Source organism: Microcaecilia unicolor, chromosome 6, assembly GCF_901765095.1.
Source record: "Microcaecilia unicolor chromosome 6, aMicUni1.1, whole genome shotgun sequence".
NCBI lineage: Eukaryota > Metazoa > Chordata > Amphibia > Gymnophiona > Siphonopidae > Microcaecilia > Microcaecilia unicolor.
The window spans coordinates 161,322,085-161,342,144 of record NC_044036.1 but is presented as its reverse complement, the minus strand read 5'-3'; the positions used below and the strand labels follow the sequence as shown (position 1 = coordinate 161,342,144).

General features: G+C 39.9%; 1 protein-coding gene across 1 annotated transcript in view; it reads left to right on the top strand.

Moving 5' to 3' along the window:
• CACNA1D (calcium voltage-gated channel subunit alpha1 D) overlaps nucleotides 1-20,060 on the top strand; it is a 384,574-nt gene that overhangs the window by 272,375 nt on the left and 92,139 nt on the right. The window contains 1 exon segment of the mRNA XM_030205472.1: nucleotides 1,135-1,218. Coding sequence (XP_030061332.1) covers nucleotides 1,135-1,218 — 84 coding nt within the window.

Genomic DNA, 20,060 nt, shown 5'->3' with positions numbered 1-20,060 from the left:
AAGCCTGCCCCTTTTTCACTGTGCGCATTAGAATTTAGGCACAGTACATTACAGAATATGCTTAGCGATGTATGTGCGTAAATTCTAATGTTTGCCTTTTAGCACTCGTTATTGCTTGTTAAGAGCTGTTAACGCTTAACAGCTTGTTAAAACAATTAATCTATGCATGTAGTTATAGAATACATAATTAAGGCGTGGAAGGAATAGTGAAAGTTTAGTTTATACAAGTGAACAAAGTTATGCTGTTGATTTACTGGACGCTCTAAGAGGGCTTCTTTATTTCAGTGGCAGAGTTTGACATTATTGAGATTTAGGCAAAAAATGTTTATGGAAATTACTCTTGAGATTGATCATTCATTGTAACTGGATCCCTATGTAATACCGAGGGGTTCTGAGGGCAGCCATTTTGTTCAAAATATGCAAATTGTCATGTCAGTAAAATTGCCTGAATTGGAATTTGTTTGAAATAGTAATGCCAAAATCTGCTTGCCTGAGTTTTGAAAACATTCCATTGGTGTTTCTTAGCATTGTCCTGTAAGTAAGGCTTCTGATTTTAGGTTTAACCAGTAAGCACAAATAAAACACCCCCATTTAAAAAAAGGTATTTATTGGATAAATACCACAAAACCTTAACTTCTTCCAGTCTTCCCCGGGCCTGCCTTGGTTCCTCCCCTCAGTTTTTGTGCAATTTCCATGCTGTTGACTCCTCAGCTCCAAAAATACACATTTTTCAATGAACTGGAAAAGTACCCAGCAATAGTACCTGTGTCACAAAAATGCTGAAAAACATAATTTATGTACTTTCAAACAACCCTCAATTGATTAGGTGGAAAATAAGGAGCAAAATTTACAGTTTATAACTACCTAAAATAGAAGCCCTAATTATAGATCATGCAAATACAATTTTCTGTTTTTTTTCCTTCCTTTAGCCGTGTTGCATTGTCTACATTTTATTGTTTTCATTATTCTTTATTTGTATTTAATAATTCTGTTACCCTTCCTGCCCTCTCATCGCCCCAATCCCGTGCCACCACCAAAACCCCAGAAATATGCAATAGTAGAATTTCCAAATGTTATTCTCCTGACGTTTTCCCATGTAACCATGAACATTTGCATCCCACCTGCTCTGTTCAGGGCTATTTTAGTGATGCCTGGAATACGTTTGACTCTCTCATCGTTATCGGCAGCATTGTTGATGTCGCTCTCAGTGAAGCAGATGTGAGTACACTCCAGCTTTTCCACAGCTCCTGCCTCTTTCCTTCTATTTCCCTCCTCTGGACAAGTCACAGATTTCCACATGAATATTTTCTTGCTGGTACTTTATTTCTTTCTATGATGTGAAAATGTGAACTTTCTAAATCTTTTCATGTTTGGGAAATCTAGACGTTATGGCATTTTTTTTAAAGATAAAAGAAAACAGGAGCAAAAAAATAGTGATCATACCATTAATATAACTGCCTAAGAGGCTAATAGACTAAGCTCTGCCAAATCTCAGGAAAACGGGCTAGATATTTTGATTTCATTTGCACATTAATCTTCAATTGAACTATTTTTGTAATTGAGCACAATCGATAAGTAACACACACATTTTGCCAATGGACTTTATTGCAAAATGCTTAAGAAAACCTCCCTTAAGTTTTTGGTACTATTGCTTTTATGAAGTATTTTTGTCTCACGTAGTTTTAATAGTGCAGTCATAACTAATGAGCTACTAAGCATAATTTTGCATCATAGCTGCTCATTGGCATTGATTTTTGTTGTTTGTTTTGAAAGGTTGTTGATCGAGTTGATTAAATATTAAACACTTTATGTAAAAACTAGGGCCCTTTTACAAAGTGGTCTGCGGTATTGTGGACACATGTATTGGACACGCGCTGGACCATTTCTCCACTGCTTCTGGAAAAAAGGGGGGGTTTGGGGCTGGGAAATGGACGTGCAGCAAAATGAAAACCAGCGCGCATCTACTTACTGCCTGAGTCCTTAACGCCACCCATTGATTTAGCGGTAAGGGCTCATGAGTTACCCTGCAGTAACCGTCCAGCAGGCACCAACTGCCGATTACTGCCGGGAATGCCCCCGCAGTAGAAAATTGAAAATTATTTTCTACAGCGGGTTTTTGGCGAGCATCAAACTCAGAATTACCAACTGCTGCACGTGCTAGCTGGGCAGTAATGCCGATTTGACGCATGTTGTACGCTTGTAGGTCCTTTTGCGCCTTTGTAAAAGGGCCCCATCCAAAGGAAAAGGTATGATGTGCACTAAAGTTGCAGTTCATTGCAAAAAACAAATTTAAAAATTGCACCTGCGAAAAGGGCAAATAGCATGCATGATCCCATTTAACTAACAAAAACGTTAGCTTGTGGACTCACCTTTGCGAGTTTTGGTGCAGCTTAGTACATTGGCCTTTAAGCCTGAAAAGATGTAAGTTTCAGCAAAGTGTTATTACTATATTGAATATAACCAGTCCAAAAATGTTTTAATGTCAAATTCTGCTTTCTCAGACATGAAGTAGAAAGTTGCAGTATGTTGAAAGACAAAGCGTGATTATTTTCTCTCTTGTAATTCTATCCTTTTCTTGTTTCTCTCTTCCTGTTCTTTCCTCCTTCTCTTTCCCCTGAATTCTTGCCTAACAGCACTATTTCACTGATGCATGGAACACTTTTGATGCCTTAATTGTTGTTGGTAGCGTCGTTGATATTGCTATAACTGAAGTTAATGTAAGTAACAACCAATCCTATATCAAAAAGTAATTATCATCCTACATATTAAAAAATTATGAACATTAACTTACAGATAATTCTTTTAGGGCCCTCTTTACTAAGTCATGATGTAGGCGTGTTAGTGTTTTTAGTGCATGCTATGGGTGTTTCTATCATTAGCACGTGCTAAAAATGCTAACACACCTTAGTAAACAGAGCCCTTAACTTTTATTAACAATTAATTCTTAGGTAGTTGACCCTTGTGGACCATAAAAATTGCACCTGGACAATACAAGTGGTTTTTCATTTATGAAGTTATTAATCTTGTACCCTAAATACATATTTTTTGACTAGAGTTTTTTAATGAATTTATTTCAGAATCAAGTGTTTTATTGTCTACCAGGCTATTTTTGAATGCTTTCCTTTCCTTCTCATCAGTATACCCATATGCCAAGTGCAGAAAACAAAATCATGGTTTCCCCAAGAACTTTCTGGATATCAGATTTTCATATTTTAAGGTCCATAGTCATTCTTTGCCAGTGACATCAGGTTAACATTGAACACAATGGGCGCTATTTTCAGAAATGAGGAAGCAGTTAGCTGATTAGGGGTCCTTTTACAAAGCTGTGGTAGAACATGGCCTTAGCGTGTCCTTACGTGAGTTTTTCCCATGCACTAAGGCCATTTGTACCAGCGCAGTAAAATGGCTGACTTTCTATTTTTGGTATTAATGGCCATGCGCTAATGTCATCATTAGCGCGCAGCCATTAAAACAGCTACCACGGCAACACTTACCACCACCCATCTTGTAGGCAGTAAGGCTCATGCTGTAATCCTGCACGTTGAGTTGTGTGCTTAAATTCAGGTGTGCACACAATTTAATTGAATAATGAGCCAATGAGCACTGATAATTGGATAATAAGCAATTATCAGCACTAATTGGCAATAATTAGAATTTATGCGTGCATTAGACTCAAAAAGGGGACACAGTCATGGGAGGAGCATGGGTGGGTTAGAGATATTCCTGCAGTCTATGTACATTTTTATAGAATTAGGGAGATCCATTCCTAATTTACACCAGGTTTTCTGTGGTGTAAATAGTCACACCTAAATGTGGTTATGGTTCCTGTGCTAAGCGCAGTTTATAAACTGCTCCTAACATTATGCACGGTTTTTCAGTGCTGATTTTTTTAGGTGCTATTTGTAGAATCTAGTCCTTAGTGTACGCTAGCTGATTAGCACAGACATGTCCCCTCACTCAAAATATACAAAATATTTTTTAGCATGTGGGTAGCAGGCATACATTTGGGATTTACCGCAGGACACCTGAGCACATCCCACAGTAAGCCCTTTTAAGGTGCAGTAAGCTCATGGTAGTGCTTCCCGCATCTTTGTAAAAGGACCCCTTAGACACTCATCTCATCTCTTTGCACGTTGAGTTTTACTGAATTTTCTTATGTCAGATTTATGTGCCTGTGTGAATTGGAAATGTTGTATAGAACATAATAGAAACACAAATAATTGAGATTGGTGCTAAAAACATAAAGATCCAGATGTAAATTATACCAGTATAGTACTGAACAGCATTTTGCAAAGGAAGGAAATTCTGTATATAGCACCTTAAAAATTGATGGTGTAAAACCACATGGTTAGTGTGATTCTATAAACTATGCCTAAAACCAGGCCTAAATACCTGTGCCTAAATTAGGAGCAGATCGGGTGTATTCTATAACAGTGCGCATAGCTTTTTCAAACGCACACAATCCGCCCATTCCACACCCCCGTTTTTGACTGTGCACAGTAGAAATTATGTGTACTGCGATATTGAATACACCTAGAAAGTTGCGCGTGTAATTTCTAATTCAAGCCAATTAGTGCTGCTAATTGGTTATTAAGGTCCAATTAGCGGCACTGATTAGATTGTCAATCAATTAAGTTGTGCACGCAATTTGGCCACAAGCCAAATTAGCTCGCATAACTTAAGGCACCATCTATAGAATATGGGGGATAGTCGGTCTTTTCATAAGTAACTGCCCATGTTTAGTAAGCCATATTTAAGCTTAGCCCAGAATTTTTCACTGAAGTTTTACCTTTTGCTCTTCCTTCAATGATGATTTCATTTCTTTTCATTGTACACAGACTTCCTCTTAGTTGTACATCACATCAATTCTAATTACTTAGCTGTACAACCAGTGCAGTCTCCTCCTAAGATGAACCTTGACAGTCTCAATTCGGTTTTCAGTTGCTCGACCTAACATAAATACCAATTTACTAACCTGCAGACACTTAAAATGTTCTTCACTTGCAAAAATGAACAAAGCTCCATTTGTAAATGTTTCTAGGGGTTTTTTGGTGGTGTAGTCAACGTTTGTGTTTGCTACATGCAAATTTTACAGTATTTAAATTCAAAACTAGGGCTAGAGTTACTAAAGTGTGCTACTAAGCTACTGCATATGATATATAAATAGGCTTCATTGAATAAAATGGGTGCAGTGGTAAATAAAGAACAGAAATGAGTGTTATTTAGCATATACTAATGCAACAGTGCAGTGATAATTCTAGCCCCCAAATTCTAATAAATGTAAAAGTCTAGCCCTTAATGAGTTGCCGTGATGTAACATTGTGATTATCAGTTATTAATTCTGATTTTCAGCAAAAGCCAGTGCTAGCTAGTTTATGGAAAATAAACAAACAGCCTTCAAGGGGTAGTTATCTTTATTGAGCTGGAATGATAGCAACATTTCAGGTGAAAGTTTGATAGGTAGCTCTTTGATTGCATAGCAAATTTGACATGAAAATTGTTGTAAACCTGTGGGAAATCCCATGGTTCAATATATCAGCCACAACAAATATTTTACTTTTTAATTATTTCAAAAATCATGAGTACATATTTATTTTCCAAACTGAAACACACCTGAAATAACAAGAACAACAAAACATGTAAAAATTTAGCATGTATGTGATCCTGAAGGATATATTTAATTATTGTTCATGTCATGTTTAAAAGCTTCAAAATCTTGTCAAAATCCCTGCTTCAAAAGCTGCAGAGAAAGAGTCTAATTCCCAATGCGCATTTAGACTTTTTTTTTTTAATAGATCTTCATCAGGTTTCCTTATTCAAAATGAACTTTTCCTCATTCTGCACCTATAGGGAAAAAAAAACTTTGTCGGATTGAAGTCCAAAGTATCAAACTAGAAAATATCTCCTTGATTTTATGTGCTCACACCTACAAAACTCTTGGTAGTTCTCCACTGAAAAAATTTAGGGGGTCTTATACTAAAATGCGTTAAATTTTGGGCTTAACTCATTACATACAATGCTGAATTTTAATATGCAGCAAGCCTAAAACTAATGCAGCACCAGGAAGGGGTGTTCCCACAATATTTTTATTGCAGATCTTTGCATTAACATTTGGATTAATATACACTACCTGCTCTGAATTAACTGCCTCCTATTTATAATTCGCTAAGTACTCCCATGTTAACAGTGTGGGGTCCTTTTACGAAGCTGTGGCGAAAGGGGGCCTGCACTGGCGTCAGCGTGTGTTTTGACGCACGCCGAGGCCCCCTTTTACCGCAGTGGGTAAAAAGCAGCTCTTTGTTTTTTTCAAGAAATCGCCGTGTGGCAAGTGAAGCAGTTGCCGCATGGCCATTACGGGGGGTGGGGGGGGAGCCCTTAACACCACCCATTCAGGTGGCGGTAAGGGCTCCCGCACTAACCCAATGTGGCACTGCCCGATTACTGCTGGGTACACACCAGTGCTACAGAAATTGAAATATTTTTGCAGCGCCGGCAAAATTACGTGAGCTGGGGAAGGGAACTTCCACCAAGCTGCTTGAATAGCTCGGCGGTACTTCCCTTTTAGCGAGCAGTAAGCTCACGTTGGGCTTACCGTCGCTTTGTAAAAGGACCTCTGTGTTATCTAGCGTACGGTAAGTATAACATGCCGGCTGGTAATACTTCCACGTCCACTCTCCACCCACGCCTCACTCCCTGACTGAAAAAACTTGGAAACATTCAGTAACACACAGTTTATCATACAGAAACATACAAACTACCGTAGAGCCCTTTAAATGGTGTCATAGTAGTTTGTTTTCATACGTTAACCCCATGTTAAGGACTTTACACCCTTTGTGTGGCTCAAACTTAGCAACAGACAGGTTTCAAGCTATGTCAGTGCATCCATTTAACACAATGGTTCAGTCTGTCCCAACAGAAAAACTCGCTGTCGAGAACTGATCCGGCATAGCTGGTAGCCTGAGGAAACATGTTACATTTATTGTTAGCGAGAGACATGCCACTATGACCTTCATTTGACTAAGCCAGTCAGGGTTTCAGGATACCCACAATGAGTATGCACTTGGTACATTTGCATACAATGGAGACAGCACATGCAAATTTATCTCATGCATATTCATTTTGAGTATCTTGAACAACAGACTGGCTTGTTGTGTCCCAACGACTGGGCTGAGAAACCATGGACTAAGATGAACAGAATACAAGTGCATATCCCCTTGGATTCTGTCAAGGTCACCCAAATTTGTGCACCCAGATTTGTGTGTGATCCTGAGATCTGCACATAAACTAGTTAACGAGTCATTAGCATTAATTGTTGTTGGCATTGCCACTAATTTGGATTTATCTGCACATTTGTGTAATGTGCTGTTCTATAATGCTGTCTGCCCAGAGTGTCTTGTGCACAACCCAAAAAGGGGCATGGCCATGAGAGGGGCATGGGCGAGTCAGGGGTGTTCCAAAAATGTAGGTGCAGTGTTCTAGAATTCCTGGGTTGCATGCCCAACTTGTGCACCAGGATTTACACCAGGTTTCAGCAGGCATAAGTTCTTGTGCCCAAACTTGGGCGCAGAAATTGGCAATAAGCGCTATTCTATAAAAAACACTTGGCGCGGAGCTCGCTTTATAGAATACGTGGCGCAGATATTTTCGGTTCATAACTCTGGATGCCATTTACTGAATCCAGCCCATCTTTATTGTGTTTTTGGCTTCTCTTAGGGGCCCTTTTACTAAGCAGCGGTAAACCCATTGCAGGCTTGCCATGCAGCAGTCCTGATCTACTGCCAGCCCAACGCAGGTGCCAGCAATAGTTCCACCTCTGCATGTGGCATTTCCAGCACTAGAGGAAATATTTCAAAAATATTTCTGCAGGGGATTACCCGGCGGTAATCAGGCAGCGCTATGTGCTGCCTGATTACTGCCAGGTTAGTGCCGGAGCCCTTACCGCCACTTCAGTGGGTGGCAGTAAGTGCCCCCCCCCCAAAAAAAATGGCCGCACAGTAAGTGCGAACTTACCACATGGCCATTTCATTTTTGGACATTTTGATCTGCTGTGATAAAAACGATCCTAGTGTACAGCAAAAGCGGCCGCCACCACTAGCGCAGGCCCCTTTCACCACAGCTTAGTAAAAGGGTTAGCTTAGCAGAGTTTAAAAAAGGTTTGGACGGCTTCCTAAAGGAAAAGTCCATAGACCATTATGAGATAATGAGATAAGCAGTATAAAATGTTTTGTACTTTTTGGGATCTTGCCAGGTATTTGTGACCTGGATTGGCCACTGTTGGAAACAGGATGCTGGGCTTGATGGACCTTTGGTCTGTCCCAGTATGGCAATACTTATGTACTTATGGCCCCTTAAGTGACTTTTTCAAAACTTGATTAGATTTGGCTTACATTAACTGCTGTATATTCTCTATCCCTGCAGGAAAAAGTGAGCCTTCTCACTTTGGGATATGTGCACTAAGGCCTTACTCTGTGACCTAAACAAAGGACCCTCTGGGTTCTAATCTGTCAGATTAATTTTTTCAGCCAGTTTCATATGCTATTTTACTGTTTCTGCCTTTAAAACACACTTAAGTGGTATTCTATAAGCTGCGCCTAAAGTTTGGTGGGGTTTATAGAATATATGCTTATGTAGAAAGTCACACGTAAATTTAGGCGTGGCCATTTGCACCAACAAAAGTCTGGTGCAAATGCCCACACCCAAATTTACCTGCAGGGCACCATTATTCTGTAATTATGCATGTAACTCGAAGCCATGTCCCCATTCTGCCCCAATCCGCCCATAACCCTCCCATTTTTATACCCCCTTTTTTGGAATGCACCTAAATTTTAGGTGCATATCCTGCGCCTAAATTTACATGTGTTGGTCCTCATTAAATCTAGTTAGTGCCAATAATTGCTTGTTAAAAAGCCAATTATTGACACTAATTGGTCTGTTGTTCAATTAAATTGCATGTTTAAATTGGAATGCAACTAAATTTGCGCACACAATTTTTGGCAGCCTTTACAGAATCAAGAGGATAACGCAGTCCTGTGGTAGGATGAGAGCCAATTAGTATCAGGCATTGCAGTGGTGAAAAGTACAATAAAGCCCATATGCAGCTGTACAAATGTTAATAATAATAATAATATTTTATCCACTTACAAATTACCTGAATTTGGAAAGAATTCCTTGTAACACTGTTTTGTAGGTGATCTAGCTTGGCATTTTGCAGACTTGTGTAGATGGGTGAGAAGGAAGGATAAAGAACACCCTTAGCTGGCTAGATTTTAACTGGCTAATTTAATTTATTTTAATCTGGCATTTGTATTCTACTTTTATCAAGAGGCTGATTTACGGCAGATTTCAAAGTTAAACACTTTTTCAGTCTAACCTAGGTATCTTGCTAAGTAGGAAGATCCCTTTAAAAATACACCCCACAGTATAACACACACTATGTAGGTACAGGATATACCATATAATATGAATACACCTGCCATGCCAAACCTTTCTCTGACTGTACAGCAAGGTAACTAGCATACAGAGAGTGCTAAGTTATTTAAAAGAAATTTGCAAAACATTTCAATAAACATTGAAAATGTTGATTTGTTTTAGTTACATTGTACCCTGTGCTTTCCCACTCATGGCAGGCTCAATGCAGCTTACATGGGGCAAGTTAGGTGACTTGCCCAGAGTCACAAGGAGCTGCCTGTGCCTGAAGTGGGAATTGAACTCAGTTCCTCAGGACCAAAGTCCACCACCCTAACCACTAGGCCACTCCTCCACTCCTGATGCAACAAGCCACTTTTGCTGGATTCACTTTGATAAAGTTGCTCAGACCATGTGTACATTTTACACACAAATTCTACATTAATTATGAAAGTGGAAGTATGCATATATTTTCATTTTGAAAACTGGCTAAGGAAAAAAGTACCTGTAGAGACTTGCACTTCTTTTATCTGCAGGCAATTTGTTTGGCTAAAACAATTTAGTGTTTCAATCCCTGCCCATATTCCCACCCCTGGGAATACAGTATGCCCATTACATACCAGATTCTATGTGGCGTGCCGAAGTGTTCCGCGCCAAAATCTAAGCGTATTCTGTAACAGCACACACAACTTAACAAGCTAATCAGCATTGATAACAGCACTTAACAAGCAATAATGAATGCCAATTGCCAATGATTAGAATTCCTGCGCACAAATCCCTAAGGGCCCTATTTACTAAGCAGCGTTATAGGCACGTTAACGTTTTTAACATGTGTTAACCATGTACGCACATTAACCGTGTACATGCCTACAATATCCCTATAGGCGCCTAGATGGTTAGCACGCGTGCTAAATGTAGGTGTGCTAAAAACACTAACGCACCTTAGTAAACAGGGCCCTAAGTGTATTCTGTAGTGAACTGCGCCTAAATTCTAAAGCACGCACTTCAAAAGGGGCATGGCTATGGGAGGTGAAATGGGTGTTTTGTGGCCATTCCAAAATTTACATGTGTGGTCATAGAATATGGCGCGATGCGCATAGTTTTGGGAGTTGGGATATCAACTAAGCATATTCTGTATACTGCGCTTATAGAATACGCTTAGGTGGAAATATGTATCGTGCGGAATTTTTTAGCCGCCATATATAGAATCTGGGCCAAAATATGGGCAAATTCATGCACATTCTGAAAAACTACATGTACTTCTACCCATGCAGAGGGTGGACAGTTTTCAAATTACTCCTTTCTGTGAGAAAAACAATGCTTCCACCACAGGACTAGCTTTAAAAATTACCCGCCCTATTTATGCTGGTACAGGTTGTATCGCAGCACACAAGAAAGCGGGAAGCGAAGGAAGGCTGGACAAACAATGGGATCAACAAATACAGTTTATTGCTGCGATATATAAAAAGTGCATATAAATGTACATAAAACTCAAAATCAAGAACTCAAGACTCGACTCGGCGCCTCGTTTCGGCATGGATGTGCCTGCCTCAGTCTAAAATAAAAACAAATATAACCAATGCAGATGTCAAAATGTATGATAATACATACATAAGAACAACTCATAAATATGTATGTATTACAGACATGCAAAAATATATACATTATATAAAACTATGGTTTATTAAGTTGCATTTTGCTATGATGACATACTACTTTTGGTAACATTTTTCTCATCAAGAAAACCACCTCACTTTTAAAGAAAACAGATATATATTCTATGAGCCAGAACGGTTGGGTGCCTTTTTGGATATGCAAGATACCAAGAAGACTGACCGATAGAATTAGTTGGACTATAAGATATAAAGAAAACCACCTACTCATTATTTCCTTGTTATAATTTTGTTGTTAAAAAATTCAACTTCCAGTATTGAAACCTTGGATCCCCCATTTTTGTGGACTATAACCCAATATTTTTATTTCTTTTTAGTATAAGTATGATTTCCTTTGTGTTTTGACACATAGTAGGTTAATGTAATATTGGTATATCTATCAAAGATTTATGTCTTTGTAATTATGAAAAATTAATAAAGAAATTAAACATAAAAAAAAAGAAAACCACCTCACCAAGCATACATGCACATTTTATTGAAATAGCATTCATGTCATCTAATTGGTTTTCATGTTCATTCTGTTTTAGAAATTTGTTCAGGCAAGTATATGTGACATATGTGTGTGACTTATGAATTTAAATTTATGTTATAACATTGCTGAAGGCCTTCTAACATTGTTTGTCTCTCACGCCCCATTTTGTGTTCACTATTCACTTTCAAGAAATCTAACTTGGTCATCTAGATTTTGCATTTAATCACATCAAAAAACATTGACTGGGAGGTGCTGTAGAAGAAGGCTCTGAGTCTGTTCTTGTGTGGTTCAGCTCATTGCTTAAAATCAGAAAAGCTAAAAGGAAAATTCAAATGCAGAGATAAAACACACGTATGCCTTTTTTGATCGCAGGAAGGTTACATTGGGATGTACTATAGTTGAAAAAAATTCAGATGACCATTAATGGGTAATAATTATATAAAAGCATGCTCACCTACTGTTGTATGCCAACAAACACTGCTGTTTTGATGTCACATTTTTATTTATTGCAAATTTCACAAATAATATGGTTACCAATGGCACTCCAAAGCTGCTAAAATGTTTCAAATTTGTGGAGGAAGTTGTTTGTTATGCTTTTCAGTTGAAGTAAGCCTGGTACTTATAGGATGATATGCTGAGCAGTACTGTTGACTAGCTAATCAGTAAATAACTTAGAAATCAGTGGAAATGTTTATCTGCAAATAACCATACTAGTAGAAAGGGAGAACAGGGAATGTCTATCTTCAGGTTAGGGCATCCTTAGGGGGAATTCATAAAGCAGCTTTGGGGCTTAACGCATCCTTAATGTACATTAAGGGAATTAGCACGTGCTAAATGTTAAAAGCCCATATGTATAAAATGGGCTTTAGCATTTATTTAGATTTTGCTCACACCTTTTTCAGTAGTAGCTTCAAGTGAGTTACATTCAGGTACTCTGGCTATTTCTCTGTCCCAGGAGGGCTCACAATCTAAGTTTCTACCTGAGGTAATGGAGGGTTAAGTGACTTGCCCAAGATCACAAGGAGCAGCAGTGGGATTTGAACAGGCCACCTCTGGATTGCAAGACCAGTGCTGTAACCACTAGGCCACTCCTCCACATTAAGAGCAGTTCTATAATGGCTACCTAAATGTTGGTGCAAATAATGTGTAGCAATTTCTAGAAGAGGCGCACTTACGCGTGTGGATGATGTCATTTATGCATATAGGTGCATGGCACTATTCTATAAAATTGGCATGCTAGTCACATGGGGCTAGATTCAGTAAATGGTGCCTAAAAAAAAATTGGCACCAACCCCCCCCCCCCCCAGTTAAGTAGTATTCTGTAAGTTGCACCTAAAGTTCAGCATGGTTTATAGAATATTGCTTTAGTGTTATGATCGTGCATAAATTTAGGCACAACCATTTGCACCAATGAAAATATGGTGCACATGCCAATGCCTGAATTTATGCATGGAGCACCCTTATTCTGTAATTACACGCGTGACTCAAAACCATGCCCCTGTTCCACGCCGAAACACCCGTGACCATTCCCTTTCTGCACCCCTTCTTTGGACCACGTGTAAATTTTAGGTGTGGATCATCCCCTGGATTTAATATAGTGTGACTTTAAGTTGCACATGTAAATACAGTCATATTCTGGATTTGTGCGTGCAACTTAATCAATCAGCACCGATAATTGTCACTTAAATAATTTTTGAAACTAATTGGCATTAATTAGAATTTATGGTCAGAACTGTCTAAGTATATTCTAGAATGTGATGCACGTAAATTCTAAGTCACATAGTTGACTTAGAGCGTGGCCATAGGCGTGGAATGGGCGGGTCGTGGGCATTGTTATAGAATACACCCAGTCTATGTGTAATTTAGGCATTGATATTTACACCTCTTTACTTGGTGTAACTGCCTGTGACTAAATTTAGTCACATGGGTGGGAACTCAGCGTATTCTATAAACCATGCAGAAATTTAGGCTTATTCTATAAAGTATGCTTAAATTTAGGCGTACTTTATAGAATATGTCTAGGCATATTTCGTTTCAGCGCTGATTTTTTAGGCGTGATATGTAGAATCTAGTCCCATGTGCCTAATTTTATGATGTAATACCCAATTAAATCTAACTAGTACCATTAATTGCTTGTTAAAAAGGCAATTATTGACCGTAATGTACTCGTTATTCAATGAAATTCTGCATGTAAATCGGAACCAAGTGGTAAATGAACACGAAAGTCCCACCAAGAATACAACAAACCAAAAAATGGGAAATGAAAGAGGGCTAGGCAAAGCACAGGTTCAACAAGTCACATTTATTCCATAAAAATAAAATATCGAGATTTGACACGGCACCGTGTTTTGGCATACAAAATGCCAGCCTTGGGAGTCTGATGGTGCGGTAAAGAGAATTAGATTGTGTAAACAAACTAGGAATTTTGAAGTGGTCTTTAAAAAGACTGTGCATGCGTAGATGATGCACTATCAGGGCTGGCCCAAGGCAAGATACCGCCTGAGGCAAAACTAACATGCTGCTTCCACACCCCCCCCCCCCCCGGGTCAAGATGCCATATACCTCGTCATGTTCCAAACCTGGCAGTTGTAGCAATTCCCATACGCTGCCCTTCCGCCGGCACCTGCCTCTTCCCGTTACTGAGGCTGCCTGAGCCTCTGACGAAACAGGAAGTTACATTAGAGAGATGGCCACAGTAAAGGGAAGAGGCGGGTGCCGGTGGAAGGGCAGTGTATGGGAATTGCTACAACTGCCGGGTTTGGAACGTGAAGAGGTAAAACGCTGCAAAGGGGGAGATGCCAGTCCCCGAGGTTCCACTCCTGAAGAGTGCCGTCTGAGGCCCAGCCTCAGGTGTCCTAATGGGCCGCCCCTGTGCACTATCAAAAAGAATGTAGCAGTTCTCACCTAATGCGTCAGTAATGTAGGAGTACAAGTGCTGCTGCTTCAGCATAGGGAAAGCATGCAAATCGGAACCACACCTAGATTTGTGCATGCAATTTTTGGCAACCTTTATAGAATCAAGGAGTTAGTGTGCACTAATTCCCTTAACACACATTAAAGGCTGCTTGATGAATTTCCCCCTTAGTTTCAAAGTCTTGTAATAAGATAACTCTTCTCAAGGGGGGGCCCCTTTACTAAAGGATTGCCGTGTGGCAACCCGGAATTACCACTGGCCCAACAGGGGTGCCGGCGGTAGTTCCACCCCCAGTGTATGCCATTTCCGGTGCTATAGAAAATCAGACCTGATTTTCTAGTGCAGGGGTTACCCAGCGGTAATCAGGCAGTACTGCACGCAGCCCACTTACCGCTGGGTTAGCATAGGAGCCCTTACAGCTACCTCAATGGGTGGCGATAAGTGGTCCCCCTGAAATGGCCACGTGGCGAATGCGAACTTACTGCATGTCCATTTCTCTTTTTTTTTGCCTTTTTACCAGCTGCAATAAAAGGGGCCCTTCTGTGCGGTAAAAACAGTGGCCGCTATTGCAGGGTCCCTTTTACTGCAGTTTAGTAAAAGAGCCTCAAGGTTTCTTTTGTATGGTGATATTCTTTGTGGATATTAGGGATGTGCACAGGCAAAAATGTTTGTTTGTTTTAGGAATTTTCAGAAATGTTACCGAGTTTTGGGCATATTTTCAGTCCATTTCACACATTTACCCCCCCCCCCACCCCTTTTTTTTACAAAGCCATGTGGCAATGCCAACACAGCCTATTCATTTTGAATGTGTCGGCATTACCACACCGGCAGCCGCTAGCACGGCTTTGTAAAAGGTGGGGGGGAGTCATTTCAATAAAAATGTTTTGGATTGCATGAGAGCTTTTTTTATTGCATCACATTGAATTCAGGTTAATTTGGAGGTTAATATCCATTAACTCAATTCTGCAGGCACTAAAGTTTTGCACGTTTCTAGTGAATATGAGATGGATTTTACTGTCTCTAAGAAATCAAAACCAAGAAGGATAGCAGAATTAAATAACCCCCCCCCCCCCAAAAAAAAATGAAACCAAACAAACAAATTCTGCTGAAATATCCAGTTATCAGTCAAGTTGAAACCAAAATCCAAACTAATCAAAAAATATATTTTAAAGCGAAAGAGGACCTCAGCTGATAATTAGAATAATGTGCTTATAAATGGCCTGAGTATCTTCTGCAGCAATTCCCCTGATGCAGCCTACAGCAAAACAAGGCACTCTTGTTGGTAGATGATTTGCCAGCTTATTTTCAAAGGAGATCGCCGGCCATCTTCCGACACAAATCGGGAGATGGCCAGCGATCTCCTAAAGCCGGCCAAATCGGTATAATTGAAAGCCAGTTTTGGCCAGCGCCAACTGCTTTCCGATGCGGAGCCGGCCAGACTTCAAGGGGGCGTTCCGGTAGGGTAGCGAAGGCGGGGCGGGACGGGGGCATGCTTTGAGATGGCCGGCTTCGCCGATAATGGAAAAAAGAAGGGCGTCCCTGGCGAGAATTTGGTCCACTTTATTTGGTCCCTTTTTTTTCAGGTCTATGCCAGCCTCAAATGTCATTCTCAGGTCCATCGTAGCAGTATACAGGTCCCTGGAGCAGTTTTAGTGGGTGCAGTGGACTTCAGGCAGGCGGACCCAGGCCCATCCCCCCCTACCTGTTACACTTGTGGTGGAAAATGGGAGCCCTTCAAAACCCATCCGAAACCCACTGTACCCACATGTAGGTGCCCCCCTTCACCCCTTAGGGCTATGGTAGTGGTGTATAGTTGTGGGGAGTGGATTTTGGGGAGCTCAGCACCCAAGGTAAGGGAGCTATGCATCTTGGACCAATTTGCGAAGTCCACTGTAGTGCCCCCTAGGGTGCCCGGTTGGTGCCCTGGCATGTCAGGGGGACCAGTGCACTACGACCAGTGCCAGGGCCCCTCCCACGACTAAATGCCTTGGATTTGTTAGTTTTTGAGATGGGCACCATCGGTTTCCATTATCAGCGAAAACCGAGGGTGCCCAGCTCTAAATCCGGCGATCTCAGCATTTAGGTCGACCATCTTTAATGTTGACCTAAATGTTGAGATTTGGGCGCCCCCAACCGTATTATCGAAACGAAAGATGAATGCCCATCTCGTTCAATAATACGGTCGGCCCCGCCCCTTTGCAGCGCCATCCTCGGAGATGGGCGTCCCCGGTCGAAAATGCCCCTCTTGGTTTTTTGAAGTTGTCAAAGACAATTATTTAAGATAAGTGAACTGGACTGGAATTTTTGTTACTGTTAAGTATTTGTACCAGTAAATCAGATATTCAACACTATTTTGGATATTAATATGCAAGTTATTCTAATTATCAGCCTTACACTTTAGAATTTTGGTTATTTGGTGAGTTGTGTTTTTTTTTGCCTATGTACTTCATTGTGGCTTTTTTTTCTCCACAGATTTTTATAGACATTGGATGATTGCATCTGTTCATATGTAAACCCTAGTCGATTGCTCTATAAGGTTTGCTAGAATGTTGAGGTTCTCTGTCACTTTTATTTTTTTATTAGTTTTGATTTTAATTTGACTGATAATTATATATTTCAACAGAATGTGATTATTTTATTTTTATGGATTTTACTGGGCCATTGGGGGTCCACCATTGAATTATAATAGTGAAAACAGTTTTATCCAATTTTTGTGAAACATGCCCTTTTGCAATGGCTGCAACCAAAATTCCAGTTCCTTTAGCTTGGAGGACAAGTGAGTGACGTCTGCAAAACCATCAGACTGGCCAGAAATGGGTGCATAATTGATAAAATACCAAAAGATATAGAAAATCTTGATGGCTGCAAAATATTGCATGAAAGGAAGTAGATTCAAGAGTTATGACTGGTAGGCTACACAAAGCCTAAATTACATCAGATTTTAAAAATTATCCCATGGCATTTTGAGAAGACAGACCCTCCATACTTTTGTAAGATTTTAGCAGCTTCTGTATTTTTCAGCTTGTGTTATATATATTGATGAATAGACTGTTTAAAAGCTTCCTGTTATGATGCTTTCTAGAACTGGAATTTTCAGGAAAATGGGCCTGAAACCAGGGCCCTTTTGCTTAAGTCTGCACTATAAACTAATATGGACTGCCTTACTTCACAGCAAGGATTTCTTCTTTTATTTTGATATGCATTTGCTAATAATGCATGATAGCTGATTCAGATTTTCTTTTTTTGGTTTAATGCTACTTTTTATGTTCTGCCAAGGGAATATTTCCAACAGTCAGATAGTGGAGGAGTAGAACTGTAATACAGCCGTCTTGATTTGTATTTCAGTTAAAAATCCTTAAAAAGTAAGCATTTTAATGTAATAAGGGCAATTATAATATAATTAGGTTTTGTTGAAATGCAAAACAAATTTTCATATATCTAAGAATGACAGAAAGGGAATGGAAGTCTAAGATACAGTCAAAGAAAGCCTAAGATACAAGCGTTATCATATAGTGAACAAGCAAGTTATAAGTGATATTTTTAACTGAACTAACTTAATACATTTCTGAGTAGCTTTTCAGTTCTGCAGTCCCTTTATCAAATTAGCTTTTTTATTGTAGAAAGCTGCGTATAAATGTGTTAGGATATACATTTTTGGCTTCATTTACCACTTAATTCCCAGCCCTCGAAGGCTGCCAACAGGTCAGTGTTTCAGAATATCCCTAATGAATATGTTTGCGAGGATTTTCATACAGTCTAGGTAAGTAGGAGTCCAAATCTCCTTGCATGTACATTCGCTAGAGATATCCTGAAAACCTAATCCATTGTTGGCCCTCAAGGGCACAGATTGAAGATCAAGGACTTATTTGTTCACTTTCAGTTATGTGCACCCAAGTATTAACATAGCAACCATTTTGCTTTATTGTCAGAATTATATAATTCAGGCATCATGAGTAGGCACTTTCTAAAGTCCCTGACGTATACATTGCTTAGATAAGAGTAAGGTGAGGTTGAAGGATCACAATAGATCACAATTTCTTTCTAGAATATTAGCACAATAGATCAAAAATGCACCTATATTTTAGGCACAAACACATCAGTGGTAGGGGTAGCCTTCTGTGTGCCAGGAGGGTGGGAGATTGATTAATAACACTCAAAACCCCTTCTTGTATTTTTTCAGCAACATGAGAGGGGGATCAGGGCAGATAGGCCTCTTTTAGTGTTGTACTAAGAGGGTGAGGGAGGAGGAATAGGACATAGCCTTCTTGATTTTGGTGTAAGAGGATTGAATGGAGGCTTCCCAGTGTGTTCGCCTTGATAATCTGCTAACTTAATACTTGGTCCGGGCATGTGTTAAATTTAAGGCTTTAGTGGGCAGGCTAGAAGGAGCAGATGGAGGCAAGAACACAATGCTGTTTCCACATTTCTACTGAAGCCTAATTCACATATGACAGAAAGGTGCATACTGATTTTAGTTTGCAAACACTAACATCATTGGGGGCCTGCTTATCATGTGCAGCAAGGGGTTAATTCTTTAAGGAGTCGCTTACACATATAAATTTATTTATTTACTTATTAGGATTTATTTACTGCCCTTTTTGAAGGAATTCACTCAAGGCGGTGTACAGTAAGAATAAAACAAACATGAGCAATAGGCAGTTACATCAGTAAAAATATTTAAATAACAGTACAAAGTATGGTATAGTATATTATTCACAATGTCAACACAATACGTAATAGAACATTCTAATTGACAGTAAAGGGTATAAGCAAAGATGGAACATACAGGGGCCCTTTTACTAAGCTGCATAAGCGTCTAAATGGAGTTACCACCTGGCTACCAAGTGGCTCTTGCAGTAATTTCATTTTTGGCACGTGTGGGATACGCGCGTCCAAAAAATAACGTTTGGACATGCGTATTGGGTGCACACCAAGTGGCATTTGCAACACATAGGTCATTACCACCTGGTTATCGCGTGAGACTTTACCGCTAGGTCAATGGCTGGCAGTAAGGTCTCAGACCCAAAATGGACGCGCAGCAATTTTCGGCAAAAATTTTAAAAGGCATTTTTTGCAGGTGCACTGAAAAATGATTCTGCGTGCACCCAAAACATGAGTTTACACTACCACATGCCATTTTTCAGCGCACCTTAGTAAAAGGACCCCATAGATAGGTAAGAGAATAAGAAAAGTTAGAGAGTAAGGCGACTACATAAGTGTGTAAGTATTGCCACACTGGGACAGACCAAAGGCCCATCAAGCCTAGCATCCTGTTTCCAACAGTGGCCAATCCAGGCCACAAATACCTGGCAAGATCCCAAAAATGTTGAATACATTTTATGCTGCTTATCCCAGAAATAGCAGTGGATTTTCCCCAAGTAAATTTAATAACGGTCTGTGGACTTTTCCTTTAGGAAGCCATCCAGACCTTTTTAAAACCCTGCTAAGCTAACCGCCTTTACCACATTCTCTGACAACGAATTCCAGAGTTTAATTATATTGAGTGAAGAAACATTTTCTCTGATTCGTATTAAATTTACTACTTTGTAGCTTCATCGCATGCCACCTAGTCCTAGTATTTTTGCAAGAGTAAACA